General features: G+C 38.8%; 1 protein-coding gene across 4 annotated transcripts in view; it reads left to right on the forward strand.

Annotated features, from left to right (window-relative positions):
• reln (reelin) overlaps positions 1-17,337 on the forward strand; it is a 276,572-nt gene that overhangs the window by 18,673 nt on the left and 240,562 nt on the right. For all 4 annotated transcript variants that reach the window (XM_052034310.1, XM_052034309.1, XM_052034308.1 and 1 more), the window contains one exon: positions 11,175-11,285. In XM_052034310.1, coding sequence (XP_051890270.1) covers positions 11,175-11,285 — 111 coding nt within the window. The remainder of the gene's footprint in view (positions 1-11,174; positions 11,286-17,337) is intronic.

Consider the following 17,337-nt stretch of genomic DNA (forward strand, 5'->3'; position numbering starts at 1 on the left):
TTTCAAATAAAACTTTAGCTTTGACTTTCATTCTCCCTGTGAACCAGCCTGAACCTAGTAATTTGAAGCCAAAAGAGACTGCAGATGCTGAATGTAGAACAAAAGAAGAGAACGCTGGAAGAACTTAGCAGGTCAAGCAGCATCTATGGAGGCAAAAGGTGTAAGTTGATATTTTGAGTTGAGACCCTGCATTTTGTGCTTGGGTTTAAGCATCACATCTTGCTTTGACCTGTTGCCAACGCTGCCTTCTAAACATTGCCAGATTATGCCCATTCCTAACCTGACAGATCCTGAAATCTTGTCCTCCTTTATCACATAAAGCATTAATTTCTCAAATTCAGAAAATCATTTGTCAGTCTTAGTGTAGTTCTCTATGGATTAAAGCCAAACTTCACAGGCAATTGAGTAACTTAGGCTGACTCTCACGAAGTAATGAGAGAGTGCTGCTTTGTGGGATAAACTTAAGCCCTACCCATCCTTTCCCATAAAACTCTTTGAAGAAGTTATCTGGAACCCAAACCAATTTTTCTTTCCTAATCAACAACTAAAACATTACCTGGTCATTTATTTGTGGGACCTTACCTCATCCACATTGCTGCTGTGTTTCCTGCATTACAACAGTGCATTTCAAAATGCATCATTGACCGCAAAATGCTTTGGGACATTGTGAGGTTAAGGGGTCTATACGCCCCACTTGCAAGTTCTTTAATTTTTCCCTTTTTTTCTTACTTCACAAAGTAACATTAATCCAGTGTAGACATTTTTTTTAATTACAAGCGAAGAAGATATAAACTTGGCGTCATTGAAAAGGAATAGATTGGAAATTAAATGGTAGCTTCAGGAATGTAACACAATTTAGGACCATTTGGCATTCATATGACTGCGACTTTATTTTAACCCAGAATGGCATTAGAAACTGTTAGCTATGACAAAGAGCACTTATCACCTTCACAATTTTCAGTCTCCATAAACATATTGCCTTTTATTTTGGAATGTGCTCAATTCCATTTATGAAATGCACTGAAAGTCTAGATGTCACAGAGTGAATATAATGCGGCTAATATTGTGACTATGAAAAAGATGCCTTAGTTAAAATTCAATCATGCTCTTTATTAAGTAGCAGTGTGGCATCTTGATGGATGTCTTAATAAAACTGGGCTGCAAAACCAAGGCAGCTTTTTAAATCTGTTTCGACTAATTAACTTTGTTTCATTATGTCTAAAGAATTTAAGATGTGATACTACAAGTGATTGAATTTTTCGTTGTAAGGGGGAAAGTCCTGATTTAAAAATGCCAGGTTTAATGCTCTTGATGATGCAGCAGTGCTTTTCCGTGTGATATTTCCCTTCTACCAGCTTTTATTAAACCCTTTCAAATACCATCCTGGATTTATTTCATTTTTAACTGACTTGTGGTTAATTTATTTTTAAAGTCAGCTGATCTTGCTTCCAAAGAACTTTTTTTATATTATCAAATAAATAGTTTACCTATTTCTTCTACTTTGTTTGTTTGTCCCCAGGGATGAGACAAGACACCACAGGCCTCTGCTAAAGTCATTTTGTAATCAGTTTTCCTAAGGTGTACACAGACACCAAATTGAAGTGCAGCAAATAAATCTACCATACTATTGTTAACGCTACATATTATGTCAATACTTAAAATGTTTCACATGGTTTCCAGGTAGAATGGTAGAAAGTTTATAGCTTTATCGTGTTCATTTCAGTGGAATTCAGGAACGATACAGAAGTCAACAAATGTTTTTGTGTGCTCTGAAACTTCAGGGTTCACAACAGAAAATGATGTTGCGATTGTCTCTCTTTACGCTCCACATTTTTTTTTCCAAATTAAATTGTCCATAGGAATCAACAGTAGGCTTAATTTTTACTAATTTTGGAGAATGTGGACACAGCAACAGGATCTTCAATTGCTCTTTTATGTGTTACAAGGTCACTGCAAACTGATATCAAAATAATGTGTTAGTATTATGTCCATCTTTATTGCAAGGGTGACCATAATCATTTCTAAATTTAAGAAACAACCTGGAATGGATTTAATTTGTTTTTGACATAATTCATTCATCCGTTGTAGTAAACTGAACTCCCTCAAGAATAATTAACCTTCATCAACAAATTACTTTTATTAAAGATGTACAAAATTTAAGTTTCATCAAATCAAGGAAATCTACAGGACTTACTGCAAGATCCTCATGTGATTAGTGTGTTGAGAATAATGTTACTGTGAAGAGTTTTATTTCTTTTTGGCTGCAACTGCTGAGGGCAATTTCACTTAATAAAAAAATCAGCAGTGCTTAATATTGTTCAGCTGATTGAATGCTGCTATTATTCTAGAACATAACTGGAATCTATTAACCTGGAGTTTATTGCATTTGTTTAAGTATGCAAGTATGCATTATACTGACATCTACACAGAATCCAATAATGCAAAAAAAAGTTGAAATATTATCTCTTTAGCAATCCAATGGGTAGTCTATAATTGCATTTGTCAGTTATGCTTTTCGAATAATGTTCTAATTTTCATTTTGTGAATGAGTGATCCCAATTAGATTGATTAACATTGTTAATTGTAAAATTGCAACATTCAATTAATTGCTGTTTAAGATATTCATTTGTTAATGAGCATTCAATAAGAGTTCCCTCTCTTGCCGATAGTATACTACGTGACTGCCCACTTTGGTCTTTTTGCGCTTAATGAGACTGTTCTTGTTTTGTTCCAACTTGAACAATGACTTCTGTTCCAACTTCGAAAATGATTTCTGTTCCAACATCTACAAAATCGTATTTGCAGACCCAAAGCTCTATCTTTAGCTCCTTCTACTTATTTACAAGCAAACCCTTTATAATATCATCCAAAGCTTTCAGGCTACCTTCCAAGTGTTCCCAGTTCTAATACGACTTAGCTGCACGGCTCCAATAGCTGGAGTTTGATTCTGACCTTGAGTGTTGTCTGTGGGGAGTTTGCATATTCTCCCTGTGAATGTATGGGTTTCCTTCCATGTTCGAAAGGCATACTGCTAGGTTAATTGGCAGGTATAGGTGGGTGGCAAGAGAATTGGGGAGAGTTGATGGGCATGTAAGCAAGAATAGGTGACAGGGAAATATGTGGGGGAATCCGACTGATGGGAATGCACTGAGGGCTGTCATGGGCTTGATGTGCTAAATGGTAGCCTGCTATGCTGTAAGAAAATGTGAATAAATATATGACTATCACACTGAGAGTTCAGTTTAATGTTTCATCCAAAAGACTGCATCTGTCTCAGGGTAACACTTCGTGGAAAATTTGTGTCAAAAGTACACCATTCAGCTCATCATGTCTCCACGGATTGAAAAAGAGCTACCCAAACTAATCCCATGATCCAGCATTAGGTCCATATCCCTGCAGGTCACAGCTCTTCAAGGACATGTCCAAATACTTCTTTGGATGTGATGGGGATTTCACCACCTACCAACCGTCTGGGTGGTGATTTCCAGACTCCTGCCACCCTCTAGGTAGAATAATTTGTCCCTTACTTCCACTATAATCCTTTCTACTATTTCCTTCTAAGCCATGCCCCTGATTTTTTTTTTGATCTTTCTGCCAAGGGAAATAGATCCTCCTTATTTACTCTGTCTAGACCCTTAATAACTTTAGACACCATAGAGTCATAGAGCTTTACAGCACAGAAACAGGCCCTTCGACCCAGCTCCTCCATGCCAACCTGTTGCCTAGCTTTACTAATCCTATTTGTCTGCGTTAGGCCAATATATATCCCTCTACTTCTTTCCTATCCCTGTCCAAATGCCTTTTAAGCATAATTGTATCTGCCTCTACACGTACTCTAGTAGTTTGTTTTCTATAACTACCACCCTCTGTGTGGGGAAAACTTGCCCCTCAGATCTTTAAATTTGCTCCGTAGTTTTAGACTCCCTTACCCTTGGATAAAGACGGATTTACCTACCCTTTCTATTGCCTTCATAATCTCATAAACCTCTAAAAGGTCACCCCTCGTTCTCCTCTGCTTCAGGGGAAAGAAGTCCTAGCCTATCCAGTCTCTCCTTTTCACTCAAACTCTCCAGTCCCAGTAACATCCTCGTAAGTCTATTTTTGTACCCTTTCCAGTTTAATGACATCCTTACTGCTCATATATTCCTTGTCTTTTCTGATAAGACATCTTGTTTGCCTTTCTCACCACCTTTTTGACCTGTCCAGCTACCTTTTAAGTTACCGTGGACATGCTCTCCAAAGTTCCTTTGTTCTTTTGCGTAATTCGGTATCTTCCCATTTATTGTGTATTTACCTGCCTTGTGGAATTTCCCCAAATGTAATACCTCACATTTCTTTGGATTAAATTCTATTTTCCATTTTTTGCCCAACTAACCAACTATTTTGTCAGAGTCTAAAGCTTTCCTCCTCTCTATAAACCATCCAACCAATTTTCTGTCAGTGTCACACTGAGTTATTATTTGGGATTAAATGGCCTTGAATGAAGCATAAATTGAGAGCCTCTAGATCAATACCTAACATTGTCTTTATTATTAGTGACACAGACCATTCAGCCCATTGAGTCCATGCCAGCAGTAAACAGCAACTCCATCAGTCCCATCCCCTTGTCCTTATTTTCCCTGCAGCTCTGCATCACTCATGCCCATCAACCCCGCCCCCTTATTCTTTTGCCAGTTTCCCACAGCAAAAGGTAATTTACAGGTATCTAGTCAACCTACTGCACATCTTTAAGAATTGGGAGGAAACCCATGTGGTCATGGAGAGAACACGCAATCTTCATGTAGACAGCAGCCAGGGTCAGGATTGAACCTGGATCCCTGGAACTATGCTCACAAGCTCAACTGTGCTAACAAGCTGTGCTAACTACCATGCCATCATACCCAGAATTTGTTCCTTCCAAAGGATTAAAGTAACAATTGCAAGAGTTGCAGGAAAGTCCCATGCAATTCTCAAGTAAATAATACTGAATTTTTGATGGAACCCAGCATAATGTTGAGATTTTTCTCTTGAAATTCCCTTTTATTTCCCTACATTATACAACAATCATCATAATCTCTGAGACCTGTGAGGGGCAAATTTTCTTCTGCCTTCTCCAACATGATTTATTGCCCAGAAATATACATGAATTGAGGGCTGAAGCATTTTTTCAAAAGAAATGCGAGGGGCTAAAATAAAACATTAATGTATGCCACTTCAATTTTGGAATGAAAGGAAACATTTCAGAACTTTGAATTTCTCAAAATTACTATTTATTTAACAGGAACTGTTATTTTGGATTCTACAATTTTTAAAAAAATCTCATTTGTGAGAAACCAAAGGAAATACCAAGGCCCATGATGCAGGCACCACCTGTGTTGGCTTAACATATAGTAGAAAGGCCAGATAAACTAACAAGCTGTGGTTAGGTCTCTTACATTTGGGTTGTAAATGCCTGCAGTCTGTGGAATAAGTGAAGACAAGGGTGATGAAATGCCAGAAGGCAGAACCTCTGGAGTAACTTGTTTTGAGCTTGTGAGTAATAGTAGATTTGGGAGTGCAAAAAGCATGGTTTTGTTTCACAAACAAAGAGGAAAGATTATGATAGAGCAAGGTTAATAGCTAGAAGAAAGAGAAGCATTTTATCAGATGATAAGTTTTTTTCCCCTTGCTCAGAAATGTGAATAAAAAGTGTTCACAGATACAAAAACGGTATGAAATTTAGGTATTATGAAGGCTTCAGATTTGTTAAGTACTTGTACCATTAGCAATTGGATTTGTACTTTATTTTTCTCAGTTATAAATAACAAATTTTGTCCATTCTCTCCAGTCTCTATTTTGTATGCTCTTTATTTTTAGTTCTATTTGTTCTGTGTGTGTGTGTGTTGAATGTGACTATTTATTGCTGTGACTAAATGGAGTTATGTTCAGTTTTCTTCAGTATTGATGGAAAGGCTCAGAAGTTTAAAGACTTGATTCTAAAAGTAGTTGTTGAATTGTAGCTTAAACAATCCATTTTGTATATTGTAAGTTTCAGAACATTTGACAATTTCTCATCACAACTAGCACATGTGTCTTGCTCGGCAGAGCTGCAGTGGAACATAAATTACACCAAGACATCTGTTAGCCATTTCATGGAAAAATGAAAAACTGTTGAAGGGATTTGACTAGTGTTTTCTGTCACAAAGAATTATATTAAACTTCATGTCCAGCAAGTACCCTATAGTAACTAAAATATTCTGCACTGAGTCTGTAAATGCTACATATTTTGGCTTAATGCATTCCTTAAGAGCTACAAAGTCACAAATATGCTTGAACTACAGGATGTACTCAAATTTTTTGAAAATTTGGAAATGAAATGTAAAAATCAGTGACAGAAAATGATCTGAAGTTGTGGCAAGTTAACTAGATCAGCATGGAGGAAATGGAAAGATATGGCAAAATTACTTTACCAAAGCAAAATGCAATGTTGTTCCTACAGCTGCTCCAACTTGTGCTATTTTTAGGCGTGGTGCTGAAATAGGCAATCAAGATGTCCACTGGGAACAGGCAGTATCTGACCAACTGGCCTCTCTAAATTGGAGTTTTATGAAGGTCCCCAATGCAGATTTTAAGTTGCAGCAGATGTAGTTGTTCCATCACATGCCCCTCAGTGCAGCCAGTGTTTGCTTTGAGAAGATTGTTCCAAACAAACAAAACCCTTCAGATAAGAATGTCTCACTGCCCCTACCAAAGGTACAAAGCTTCCCATCCAATGCTCAACCCTTCATGCTATTCACCATCTTGAATCTTTATTTGCCTTGATTGGCTCAGCTTCACAGAGAAATTAGTAAATTTCCCACTCCCTCCAACTGGCAAGCTGCCTATTTTTGCTCATTTAGTGCCAGCCTCCCACTGGTTATATTTAAATATATTAAAATTGATTTGGTGTCCTGCTGCAGTTATTGGGCAGGTAATATAGAAGATGACATTCCAGTCACATCCTCCCCTCAGTCCATCAATTACCTCTGGCCCCTGTCTCACTGCTCCCCTTTATACTCTCTATCTCCCCTCTCCACTCTTAGTCCTGATGCAGGGTTTTGATCTGAAACGTCAACAATTCCTTTCCCGCAATGGATGCTGCTTGACCCGCTGAGTTCCTCCAGCAGACAGTTTGCAGCTTGACATTCCAGTATGTTGAATTCTTACAGTTTTCAGATGCTTGACCTTCTGAGATGGCATAAAAGCATTTAACCAAACAAAATAAGAAAGCTAATTATGAAATGGTATTTTCTGATTCCTCAGAAGCATTGAACTGTTGATTATGAGCAGTGGTTACCAAAGAATCAAGAATAGTGCCAACCAGGGAAATTTTTGATTGGCAAAGAAGCCCAAAATACACAAAAATGAAAATGTGGGCAGAATGGAAACTTGAAATACAAGTAATACAGACACACCATTAACAAACTGAGCATTATACCAGTTTCACATACTGCCGTTTGAACTTGGCGTAGTATTAGTATGAATGAGGCAAGCAGTTCACAGACTGCAGGGTATATGTTCATATTCTTCTAAAGATAATATTGTTAGCTGATCAAAATTTAAAACTTTATATTCTGCAATTAAGCTTTTGTACCCAAAATTTTTATATGAAGATTCTTTAGTATACATTTGTTGTATGTCAGCTTAGCTTCTTCCAATCCCTATCTGTCCAGAATGTGTTTGGTTTGCTAGGCCATTTCATCTAGACATTCGGACTCAATTACATTATATGTGGTTAGTTGTCACATACAGGCGAGATATACTGAGGACAGCAAGTTTTTATATCCTATATTGCACCACCATACTTGGCAGAAGAATGAGTAATAATCTACATTGCCACTGGCAAGACCTTACATTGGTGATTAAATGTACCAATTTCAAGGAAAGTTGCGTTAACAGTTATTAAATTAATCACATCCAGTTCTGTTTTGTCTTTATTGATCTCTATGGTGTCTGAATCATCAACTCAGTTGTCAGCAAAAGTTAAATTCTGATCTTAATTAGTAGCTTTATTTAGCAATTTAGAGAGTGAGAATACGGTAGTGTATCCTGGTTTCCTTCTGGAACAAGTCTCAGTACACATTGCTGTGAAAGTCAAAATCTATTCTGTCACTCCAGCAGAGGCAAATGGTTAATGAAGAATAGCAAAAAGATTTGTAGCATCGCAAATCTTGTTGCTTGCACTTCTGAAGTATCACTTTCTCACCATGCCTGGAATATTAATAATACCTCACTTGATATTTGCACTACCCATGCTCATAATTAAATGGCTCTAAGCAGTGAAACCGCTGCTGTTTACAGATAAACAGGGAAGATCTTCTTAATTTCACAGAATAGCTTAAAGCAAGTGATAGCAAGTCAGCAACTCATTTTGCATCTCTCCTGGTTCTCTATTGATCTGGATCACGCACAGTTTAGATCTACCCTATGGAATATGACAACATGGGAGCAGCTGATTCATCAGAACAGTGCTGACACTTTACTGTCCACCTAATCTAATCTCAATCTCCTGTTCCTTTCCTGTGCTTTTTTAAACTTATGCTTTTTCAAGCAACTATCTAATTTCCAGCTCTGTTTCATTGATAATTTGTGGGAGCACAGTTCTGCATTTTAATCAGAGTCCATATGTTAGCGTCCATGTGATCAAGGGCAGGTTGGCAAAGTGGATCCAAAATTAACTAGTAATAAGAGGCAGAGGGTGGTGGTGGAGGGTTGATTTTGGAAGTCTGTGACCAGTGATGTATCACAAGGGTTGGTGCTGGGACCTTTGATGTTTGCAACGTACAATAATGACTTGGATGTTGAATGTAGGAGATATGACCAGTAAACTTACTGATGACACAAAAATGGTGCTGTTGTAGATAGTGTAGATGGTTGTCTTAGGCTATCGTATGATAAAGATCAGCTGGAAGGTGAGTGGAACAATGGCAGTTGGAATTTCATCTTGACATGTGGTGTAATGCATTTTGGGAGGGCAAAAATGGTAGGACACACACAATAAATGGTAGAGCCTTAGGGAGCATTAATGAATAGAGGGAAACATAAATCCCTAAAAGTGGCAGCAGCGGTATGGCTTCATTGGCTATGACATAGAATAAGGAGGTTATCATACAAATTGATAAAACATTAGTTCGATCACAGCTGGAGTACCATGCACAATTCTGGTTGCTACACTATAGGAAACAAGGTAATTGTGCCGGAGAAGCTGCAGAGGAGATTCACCAGGTTCTTGCCTGGATTGGAGTATTATGGCTATAAGGAGAGTTTGGATAGGTTTTATTTGTTTTCCCTGGAGTGGAGGAGGCTGAGATGTGAGCTCATAGGAGTATACAAAATTATGAAGTAGATAGTAAGAATCTTTTTCTGTTGGTCAAGGCCTCAATGATGAGAGGATATAGATTTAAGGTGAGAAGTAGGAGGTTCAGAGGGGATCTGAGGAGGAGATTTTTCGCACAGTGGTTGGAATTTGGAATGTGCTGCCAGAAGAGGTGAAGCAGATACTCTTACAGCATTTAAGAAGCATCTAGACAAGCACTTGGATTGCCACGGTGTAGTAGGCAATGGACCAAGTACTAGTAAATGGGATTAGTATAGACGGTGCAACATTTGGCATAGATGTGGTGGGCCAAAGGGCTTGTTTCTGCGCCGTAGGACTCAGTGGCTCCATTGTGTCAATGTGGTTTCTAGCCTTTAATTATTTTTCAGTTAGATTTATGTCCTAATATGCTACTTACCTTAATGGTGGCCCTTAAAAATCCAAAGTGTTCCTTAACATTTACATCTCAATGGAAAAGTGATACCTAATTTCTCATATGAATCTTTATATTACAGTTCCTCGTGCCCAGTAATATTCCAATGTTTCTACTATAATAACAACCAAAGGGGTAGATGTGTGAGGTGGCATTTATCATCAAGCTCTGATTGCCTTCTAGGCCACTTCAGGGCAGTTCTGAGACAATCACATTGGTGAATTTGGAATCACCATATAGGCCAGATTAAGAGTGACAGATTTCTTTCTCTGACTACTCCTTTCAAAATGGTATTGTTGAAACTATTTATTGAACACAAGTAATGTATGTTCTGGTAATCATTTCCATAATCTAAAGTGAATGGTGTTCAGCTGGACTTCTGTTTCTTACTGTTCACAGGATATTTAGTGCAATGTTTGCAAGATTTCTGGTGTACATTTTATTAAGATGTACATCACAATGTATCTATAATGGCAATGCATAATTTATTTATTCCATGCATCTGCATGTATAGTATTCTTACATAGTATGCTGAAAGATGGAGTAATTTCACTGAATCTGTTGGCACACTACCCACAATTACCACCGAGGTCACTGCATCCCAAACTTATCTGGCCCAGATATGGAAGACCTATCTTACTGGCCTGAAGTGTCCCAGACTCCAGCATTGTGGCCTGAGTGGTGGCAGGTCCTCACAATGGTGCTCCAAAGAAGCCATGCTGTTGAAATTCCTATAAATGTCTTTGGCAGCTGCCAAGGCCTTCACTTCCAGCTTTGCTGGTTGTCAAGGCAGTGAGGGGCAGAATATCAGAAACGTACCATTAAAAACAAAATACTTGGAAACATTTTTGAGTTGATTGGAAAAAAATTAAAAATAAAGTTAGCCGTAACATTTTGTTAATAATTGAAAGCATTAAACAAAACTGAAATATTCTTTTCGAAAGGTACCTGCTTTCCCTTTCTCTTCTCTGAAGACTTGCATTTACCACTAAAATCTTGGATTCTTGGGACCTGCACCAGATCTGAACTAGCCAGGATCAGAGATCAGGTCCTGGGGAATCACTGCAAGATTCAGATCCAGCAGAGGTGCATCTTGACAGATACGGTGCCCACTGCTGCAGGCCTCCCCAAATGATACATTCTGAGCTATACATACATGCAAGTGTCAGATTTCCTGACATTCACGATCAGAATCTGGGCCTATGCTGCTTATCTGGTTAACCGTTCCACACCCAAAGTAAATGTGAAGTAATGTTGCAAACCTTGATAATCATGTTTAGTCATTTTGTTGGAGTTTCTATATGAGCCTCATTTGGCCAAAGAAATATGCACATTCCAAAAGATGTTCTAAGTGTTTTGTGTGATACTTGCTGTGTTTGGTCTCCCAATCGATCATTGTTCAAATGTGTTTTCCTAAATGTATTTCAGTGACTATTTCCACAAGCACATACTTTGATGGCTTACTGGTGACTGGTCTCTACACATCAACAAGCATCAGTGCTCCACAGAGGGTCAATGGTCCTAGTTCAATTGGTCTTGGTAAGTCTTGCAGCTCCTTAAACTTCAGTGATTTCTCACCAAATGTGAAAAATGATTGTTAATTAAGACTTGCTTAAACGGTTGAGTACATTCACATAAATACAACCAATTGAAAGTGGCTTGCATGCTATGGGTGCAGTTGCAATTGAACATCGGTTATTCTTAACCAACATAATAACCTCCATAGAGTGAGAGAGTTCTTATTCATTTCTTTTGCATGAAAGAGCACTTAAGCTAAAATAAAGAACAGGCAGCTGCACAAAAGAACAGCACTTAAAGTCGCTATGTGTTTTAGCCATGCCAAAATTTGCCATTCGTCAGTAATTTGTGGGTTCAACCTCCCCCTCTCTCTACTCTTTCCCCCCACTTCCCCCCCCCCCCCAAAAGAGTCTTGGGCACAGAAATCTGGCCTGTAAGTCACTTGGAGTTCTAAATGACTGCTCCATTGTCAGAGGTGTGGTTCAGTGGATGAGAAATCAATTTGAGGTCCTGTCTACTCATATTTCCATATTTCATATTTTCTCACAGCATAAACGGGGACCATTCACCCATTGGGTAAATCCATTCCTGCACTAATTTTCCCTGTAACCTATTTCCATCAATTTTTGAATTCCCTCCATATCCTACCATTTACCTTTATAATGAGGGGAAGATGCAATTTAGAGTGGTCAATTAACCAACCAATTTGCATATCTTAGTACCCAGAGGAAACCCACATGGTCACAGTGAGAACATATTAACTCCACACAGTTGGCAGCAGAGGTTAGGATTGAACCTGTATCACAGGTGCTGTGAGACAGTGCCACTGTGCTGCTCCATAAGAAGAATGTAAAAAAAACAGGGGCATCATTACCAGTGACCTGACCAATCCCTTAACTATTTTCACCAAAAAAAGAATAGGTTATCTGGTCATTATAATGAATTTCAAAAGTACTTTGTTGCTGCATTGTGCTTTGGGATGGCACTCCAAACACCCCCAAACCCACGACAAAATGTGCAAAATGGAGACACAACCCAAAACATCAACTGTCCATTTCCTTTAAGAGATGCTACCTGACCCGCTGAGTTCCTCCAGTTCCTTTGTGCGTTGCTACAAAAATGTGCAATGCTCAAACTTCACTCACAATTGAACTTTGATATGCTGGGACAGTCACTAAATCAGGTTTGGTCCCACCATGTCTGTACGTTCCTTAATTTGCCAGAGAACACTAAATTGCTCTATGACAAGTTCTTTACTTAAATCATCTTTTAGTATTAAGTAATGTTGAATATTGGACACCAAATTCCCTGAGCCCTGTAAGCAAATCAAAAATTAAAATGAATTGAGTAAAATAAGCCAGTAATGTCATATCCTTTTCAGTGTTGCTCAGTAACTCCAAAGCCATCATCTGGCACCGCTGATTTAAAGGTGAAACTTTCTGCTACTTGATCGCGGTGTTCTTCATTTGAGATTGTCACCAGGCTCTACTGTCTGTACATAAAGGAAAGGACACTGTTCTGTCTCCAAGTATCAATTGACCAGAGACAGTGCACATATTTGTCGAGCTATTCATAATCTGCATTGTCTCATTCTGTTATTGAGAAAGAATAGCATGGATCTGAGGCACATTGATTTGTTATTTATAGTTGCAAGCATAAATCTTACATATTTTCAAATTTGTATTATGTAATAAATTAGGTAAATGGATTTTTTTAATTGCTGATGCCTGTGGTAAAAGTACAGATATAAATCATCAGTGCAGAACTTCAGCTCACTTGGATCTCTAGATCTTGGAAATGACATGGTCAAGATGGAGAGTTTTCTAATGGTGATGGGGAAGGGGTTGGATTGGAGGGCAAATCATCCTGTGATATAGCCCTTTCTTTTTGGAAGTGGTACATAACGGGAGGAGTCTGTAGAAGGGGAAGTGGGGAGAATATATTTTTTAAAAACTTATAAAAGAAAACCTGTTGTAAAGATGGTTAGTCAAATCTGTTCATGACAGTAGAATAGAATATTGATTTATTTTCATAACAAACATGAAGAGTGCAATAATCTTGAACTTTATCTTGGATTATTTTGAAAATGTTTTAACTCTGAATGCTTCCTTTCTTACACTGCAAATACTGACTGGAAATTAGATTTCTTCCTCATATTGCAGTGACAGAAAATGTCCATAAGCACATGGAGAGAAAGCCATTACATTGATCAAGTGCATTGAGAAGAAATCACTTAAATCCTAATGTGACCTGTTTCCCATCTCAATTTGTAATTAGTAGGGAAGGGGGAAGGGTAGCAATTCCAGTCAAGGCACAAGATGATCAATTAAGTACATAATATCTTTAAAATAAGAAATCAAATTAACTTGTCAAGAGAAGATAAAATAAAAATTGGAAACAAACAAGTATGTTTATTTCTGGTTGCATGGGGATTTCTAAAAGAAAACCGGTAATTGTTCATTTACAGTCCTTTTTTTATAGTTAATATGTTTGGAAACACATTGCCCTGGGGAATATTGCTCTCATGCCACCAAATTCATTCTCTCAGCTATGTGTCTACTTGCCAGGGGCTGGAGTGACTAAATGAAAATGTAAAAGCAGCTATTCTCTTCATTTCAAAGGGTGCAAGTGAAGTTATTTCATTAAAAAAAAATTAGATATTAAGACCATGCAACTGTGACACTTGAAACAACTTGGCATGTGGTCTCTCGGCATGGTACAACAATGATGCAGGATTCCTGTTCCCTGACTGCATGGAAGCATCGTAGTTGTTGTGACTTTTGAATATGTGGTTCAAAATAAAAACCCAGCCACTTTCCATACATTCTTCAATCCACTAATTTTATTTTGTGTCTTTGTACTTTTCTGAACATGAATAATATGTACATACCACATAAAATGCGTCCCATTTCATAGATGATTAAATTCATTTGTGGCATTTGTATTTCAGTAATTATATTGGTAACTATATATCCCAGTCAGGTTGAAGATAGAGAGTAAATGCACGTGGGAACTGCAATTCATTCCTGCACTTAAATCAATCAAAGCTGACAGCCCTCTTTTAATTAAGTGTGCACTTCAAAAGTGTCTATTTGGGCTCCATGTTTTGAACTGTATGTATTGATTCCAGAAAAAAGTCACAGACATTCACAGCTATTATTAGTCACAGCTCAATGCTCAATTACAACATTTGTTTGCATGTTACTAATGCTGCAGTGCAGAATGACAGATTTACATGAATCTATTACTTCCATAAAAAGGAATGCAAAATATCCTGAACATGCGGTTGGCTAAATCTCTTGAGCAGGTCCTATGTTGATCAGCTACACAATTTTGTTTTATTATTTGTAATGGGATCTGCTTTTTAATATGCCTCTACGAAGCATAGGAAAGCATAGCATCTGGACTGCATCAAAATATACTTTATCCATATAATTTCCTGAAGTTGCCAAATCCTTCAAAATACGAACATACAATAAGAATATTGTTCATTGAGCTTTCTCCCTCCATAATTTATTAAATAACATTTAATAATTTAAAAAGTTAGTTCATTTTGCCAACATGTTTCTCTGGCCCTCACCACCCGTCCTCCCGCTCTCAATGCATTGTGTATGTTTTGAATTGGCATTGAGTAGTTGCTGATTATCATAAAGATACTGTCAAGGACACTCCCGGGTACTGTTGCACCTCAAATCCCAATTCAATCCCTTCAGTACTCCTCGGCACTGTCTCCGAATTAAGTTGTAGACTAGTCTTATCTTGGCATTCTCTGAAGGAGCCATTGCTACTCCTTCTGAACAGCAGCTCCAAATACCTCATCCTAAGTTCTTACCTCCCTGCCCAGCAATCCCCCGAGGGTTAAGCTCGCTAATTCTCTTCCTATCCAACTCATCCTACCCAAGGCTGGTCCTTTGAATTCCGTCCATGTCTCAGCTATCTCAGCTATAACAGTCCTTCTATACATCTTTATTCCCTACGGTGGTCCTTCACTTGTTGATCTTGTGATAGTTACTGTGATGATATTGCATTGACAGAAACATGGCTGGAATGTGAAGATAATTGTCTCCCCAAATAAACTCGCTGTCTGGCTTACCTTCCATCAGTAGCATGCCTAAGCTGCATGACCCTGTTCACCAAATCATGCCTTGGTCGATCATCCTATTTCTCTGGCGCTTGCGTCTTTTAGCATCTCATTGCGCTCCCTTCCTCATGCCTCTCATTTAAGGTCCTTGTTCTCCACCCACTCAAGTACAATGAAACTATTCTCACTAAGTTATCTTCACTGTTTTCCTCCCTCAACCTCTTCTCTGAACAATTCCTCATCAATGATTTCATACTCCACCTCAATGCATTATGGTTCTTCCTTCTGAGTTCTTTGCCATCTTATCCTCCCTTAAACTCTCCTGTTAGTCCTAATCTTTGTTTGTAGCTGCTTCTTTAACTTTGCCATTTTGCATCAATGTTAAGGGCATTGATGATCACTTCCTCCATTCATATCCCCGTTCCTTCAATGGCACCTTCTGGAAGAAGTTCTCACCATGGCACCTCATGGGACCTGATGGACAACTGGTTTAGCCATTCACAGCCAGATTACTGATTGATAAAACTCGATTTGTTCATGTCTGCCAATACTGCACACTGTTGCAGGATCACCCTGGAATACAAAGCTTACCCCGGCTCCTTATGAAAATCTTATGTAACTTCTCTCCTCTGCTTTGTCAACTGTTCACTCTGACATGTGTCAGGAGCTCAAGGGCTCTCTTGCAATTAAAAATGACACCAATTGATCTGCTATTTCTGTTCCTTCCCTTCCTCCCTTTAGCCACAAGATCAAATTTCTAAAGATCCCTCCTGCCCACCCCTGAGTTTGCATCTCTCTCAAAATTTCTTCCTATCTTGCCTCGTGACCTGTCTCCTCTTATCTTGCCCATGAGATTCACCTGCAACTCCCTCAATCCTATTCCTGTTCCCTTCCTGGTCCCACTGATGGTGCAGCCAGTGGAGCTGCTGCCTTGCAGCACCAGAGATCCGGGTTCAATCTTGAACTTGCTGTCTGTGTGGAGTTTGCATGTTTTCCCTCTGACCGTGGTAGTTTCCTCCAGGTGCTCCGCTTTCCTCCCACATCTCAGAAATGTGCAGATTAGCGGGTCAATTGACCTCTAGTGTGTAAGTGAGTGGTAGAATCAGAGGAACGAGGGGGAGTTCTCTATCTTCCCTTCCTGGGAGTTATTTCTTAGACAGTTATTTCTGGTGTCTACGTTCTCCCCCTCTTGCTTCTCATCAACATGCTGCCCATTGTTAAAAGCCCAGTGTCAATTACGTGTATACCATTGTCTCCACATTGACAGATTGCTTGTCCAGTGTTCACTTCTGGATGAGCAGAAATTTCTTGCAACTAAACATTGAGAAAACAGAAGGATTTGTCTTTGGTCCCTCTTACCAACTCCATTTCTTCACTGCCTTAGATACTCCATTCTTCGCCCTGGCAACTGTCTGTCGGTGAACCAGACTGTTCCACAGCACTTGTGTTATTTTTGACTGTGCAATGCATTTTGGTACATACTGTATATTCAGTACATCATTAAGACTGCTTATGTAACATGTGAATGCATCTAGTCTGGTTGCTCTTCCTTGTTCCAACCTCTCATAAATTTAAAATCATCCAAAATCTACTACACTGTCTCAAATCACACTAAGTGCTCTTCATCCATCACACTCTTCTGCTTGCTCATCTGCTCTGGCTCCTGTGATTTTTCAAGGTAAGATCCCTGATTTTAAATACTTCCATGGCCTTGCCCCTCCTTATATCTGTAATCTCCTGGTGCATAATCATGTCTGTCTTGCTCCATTTCTAGTCTCTTAGATCAACTCCAAGTTTAATTGCTGTTCTATTGATGGCACTGTCTTCAGTTGCCAGCCTCTGCAATTTCACTAGCACCATCACTCCAATTCCCCAATCCCTCTGCCCCTGCGACTAACCCTCTGCCTGTGTTTACTCCTTCATGGTGCTGCTTCTTGACCAACCAGTTGCTCATCTATCTTAAAATCTCCTAGTGCACTGTCAAATTTTGTT

The sequence above is a fragment of the Pristis pectinata genome, chromosome 19 (assembly GCF_009764475.1).
Source record: "Pristis pectinata isolate sPriPec2 chromosome 19, sPriPec2.1.pri, whole genome shotgun sequence".
NCBI lineage: Eukaryota > Metazoa > Chordata > Chondrichthyes > Rhinopristiformes > Pristidae > Pristis > Pristis pectinata.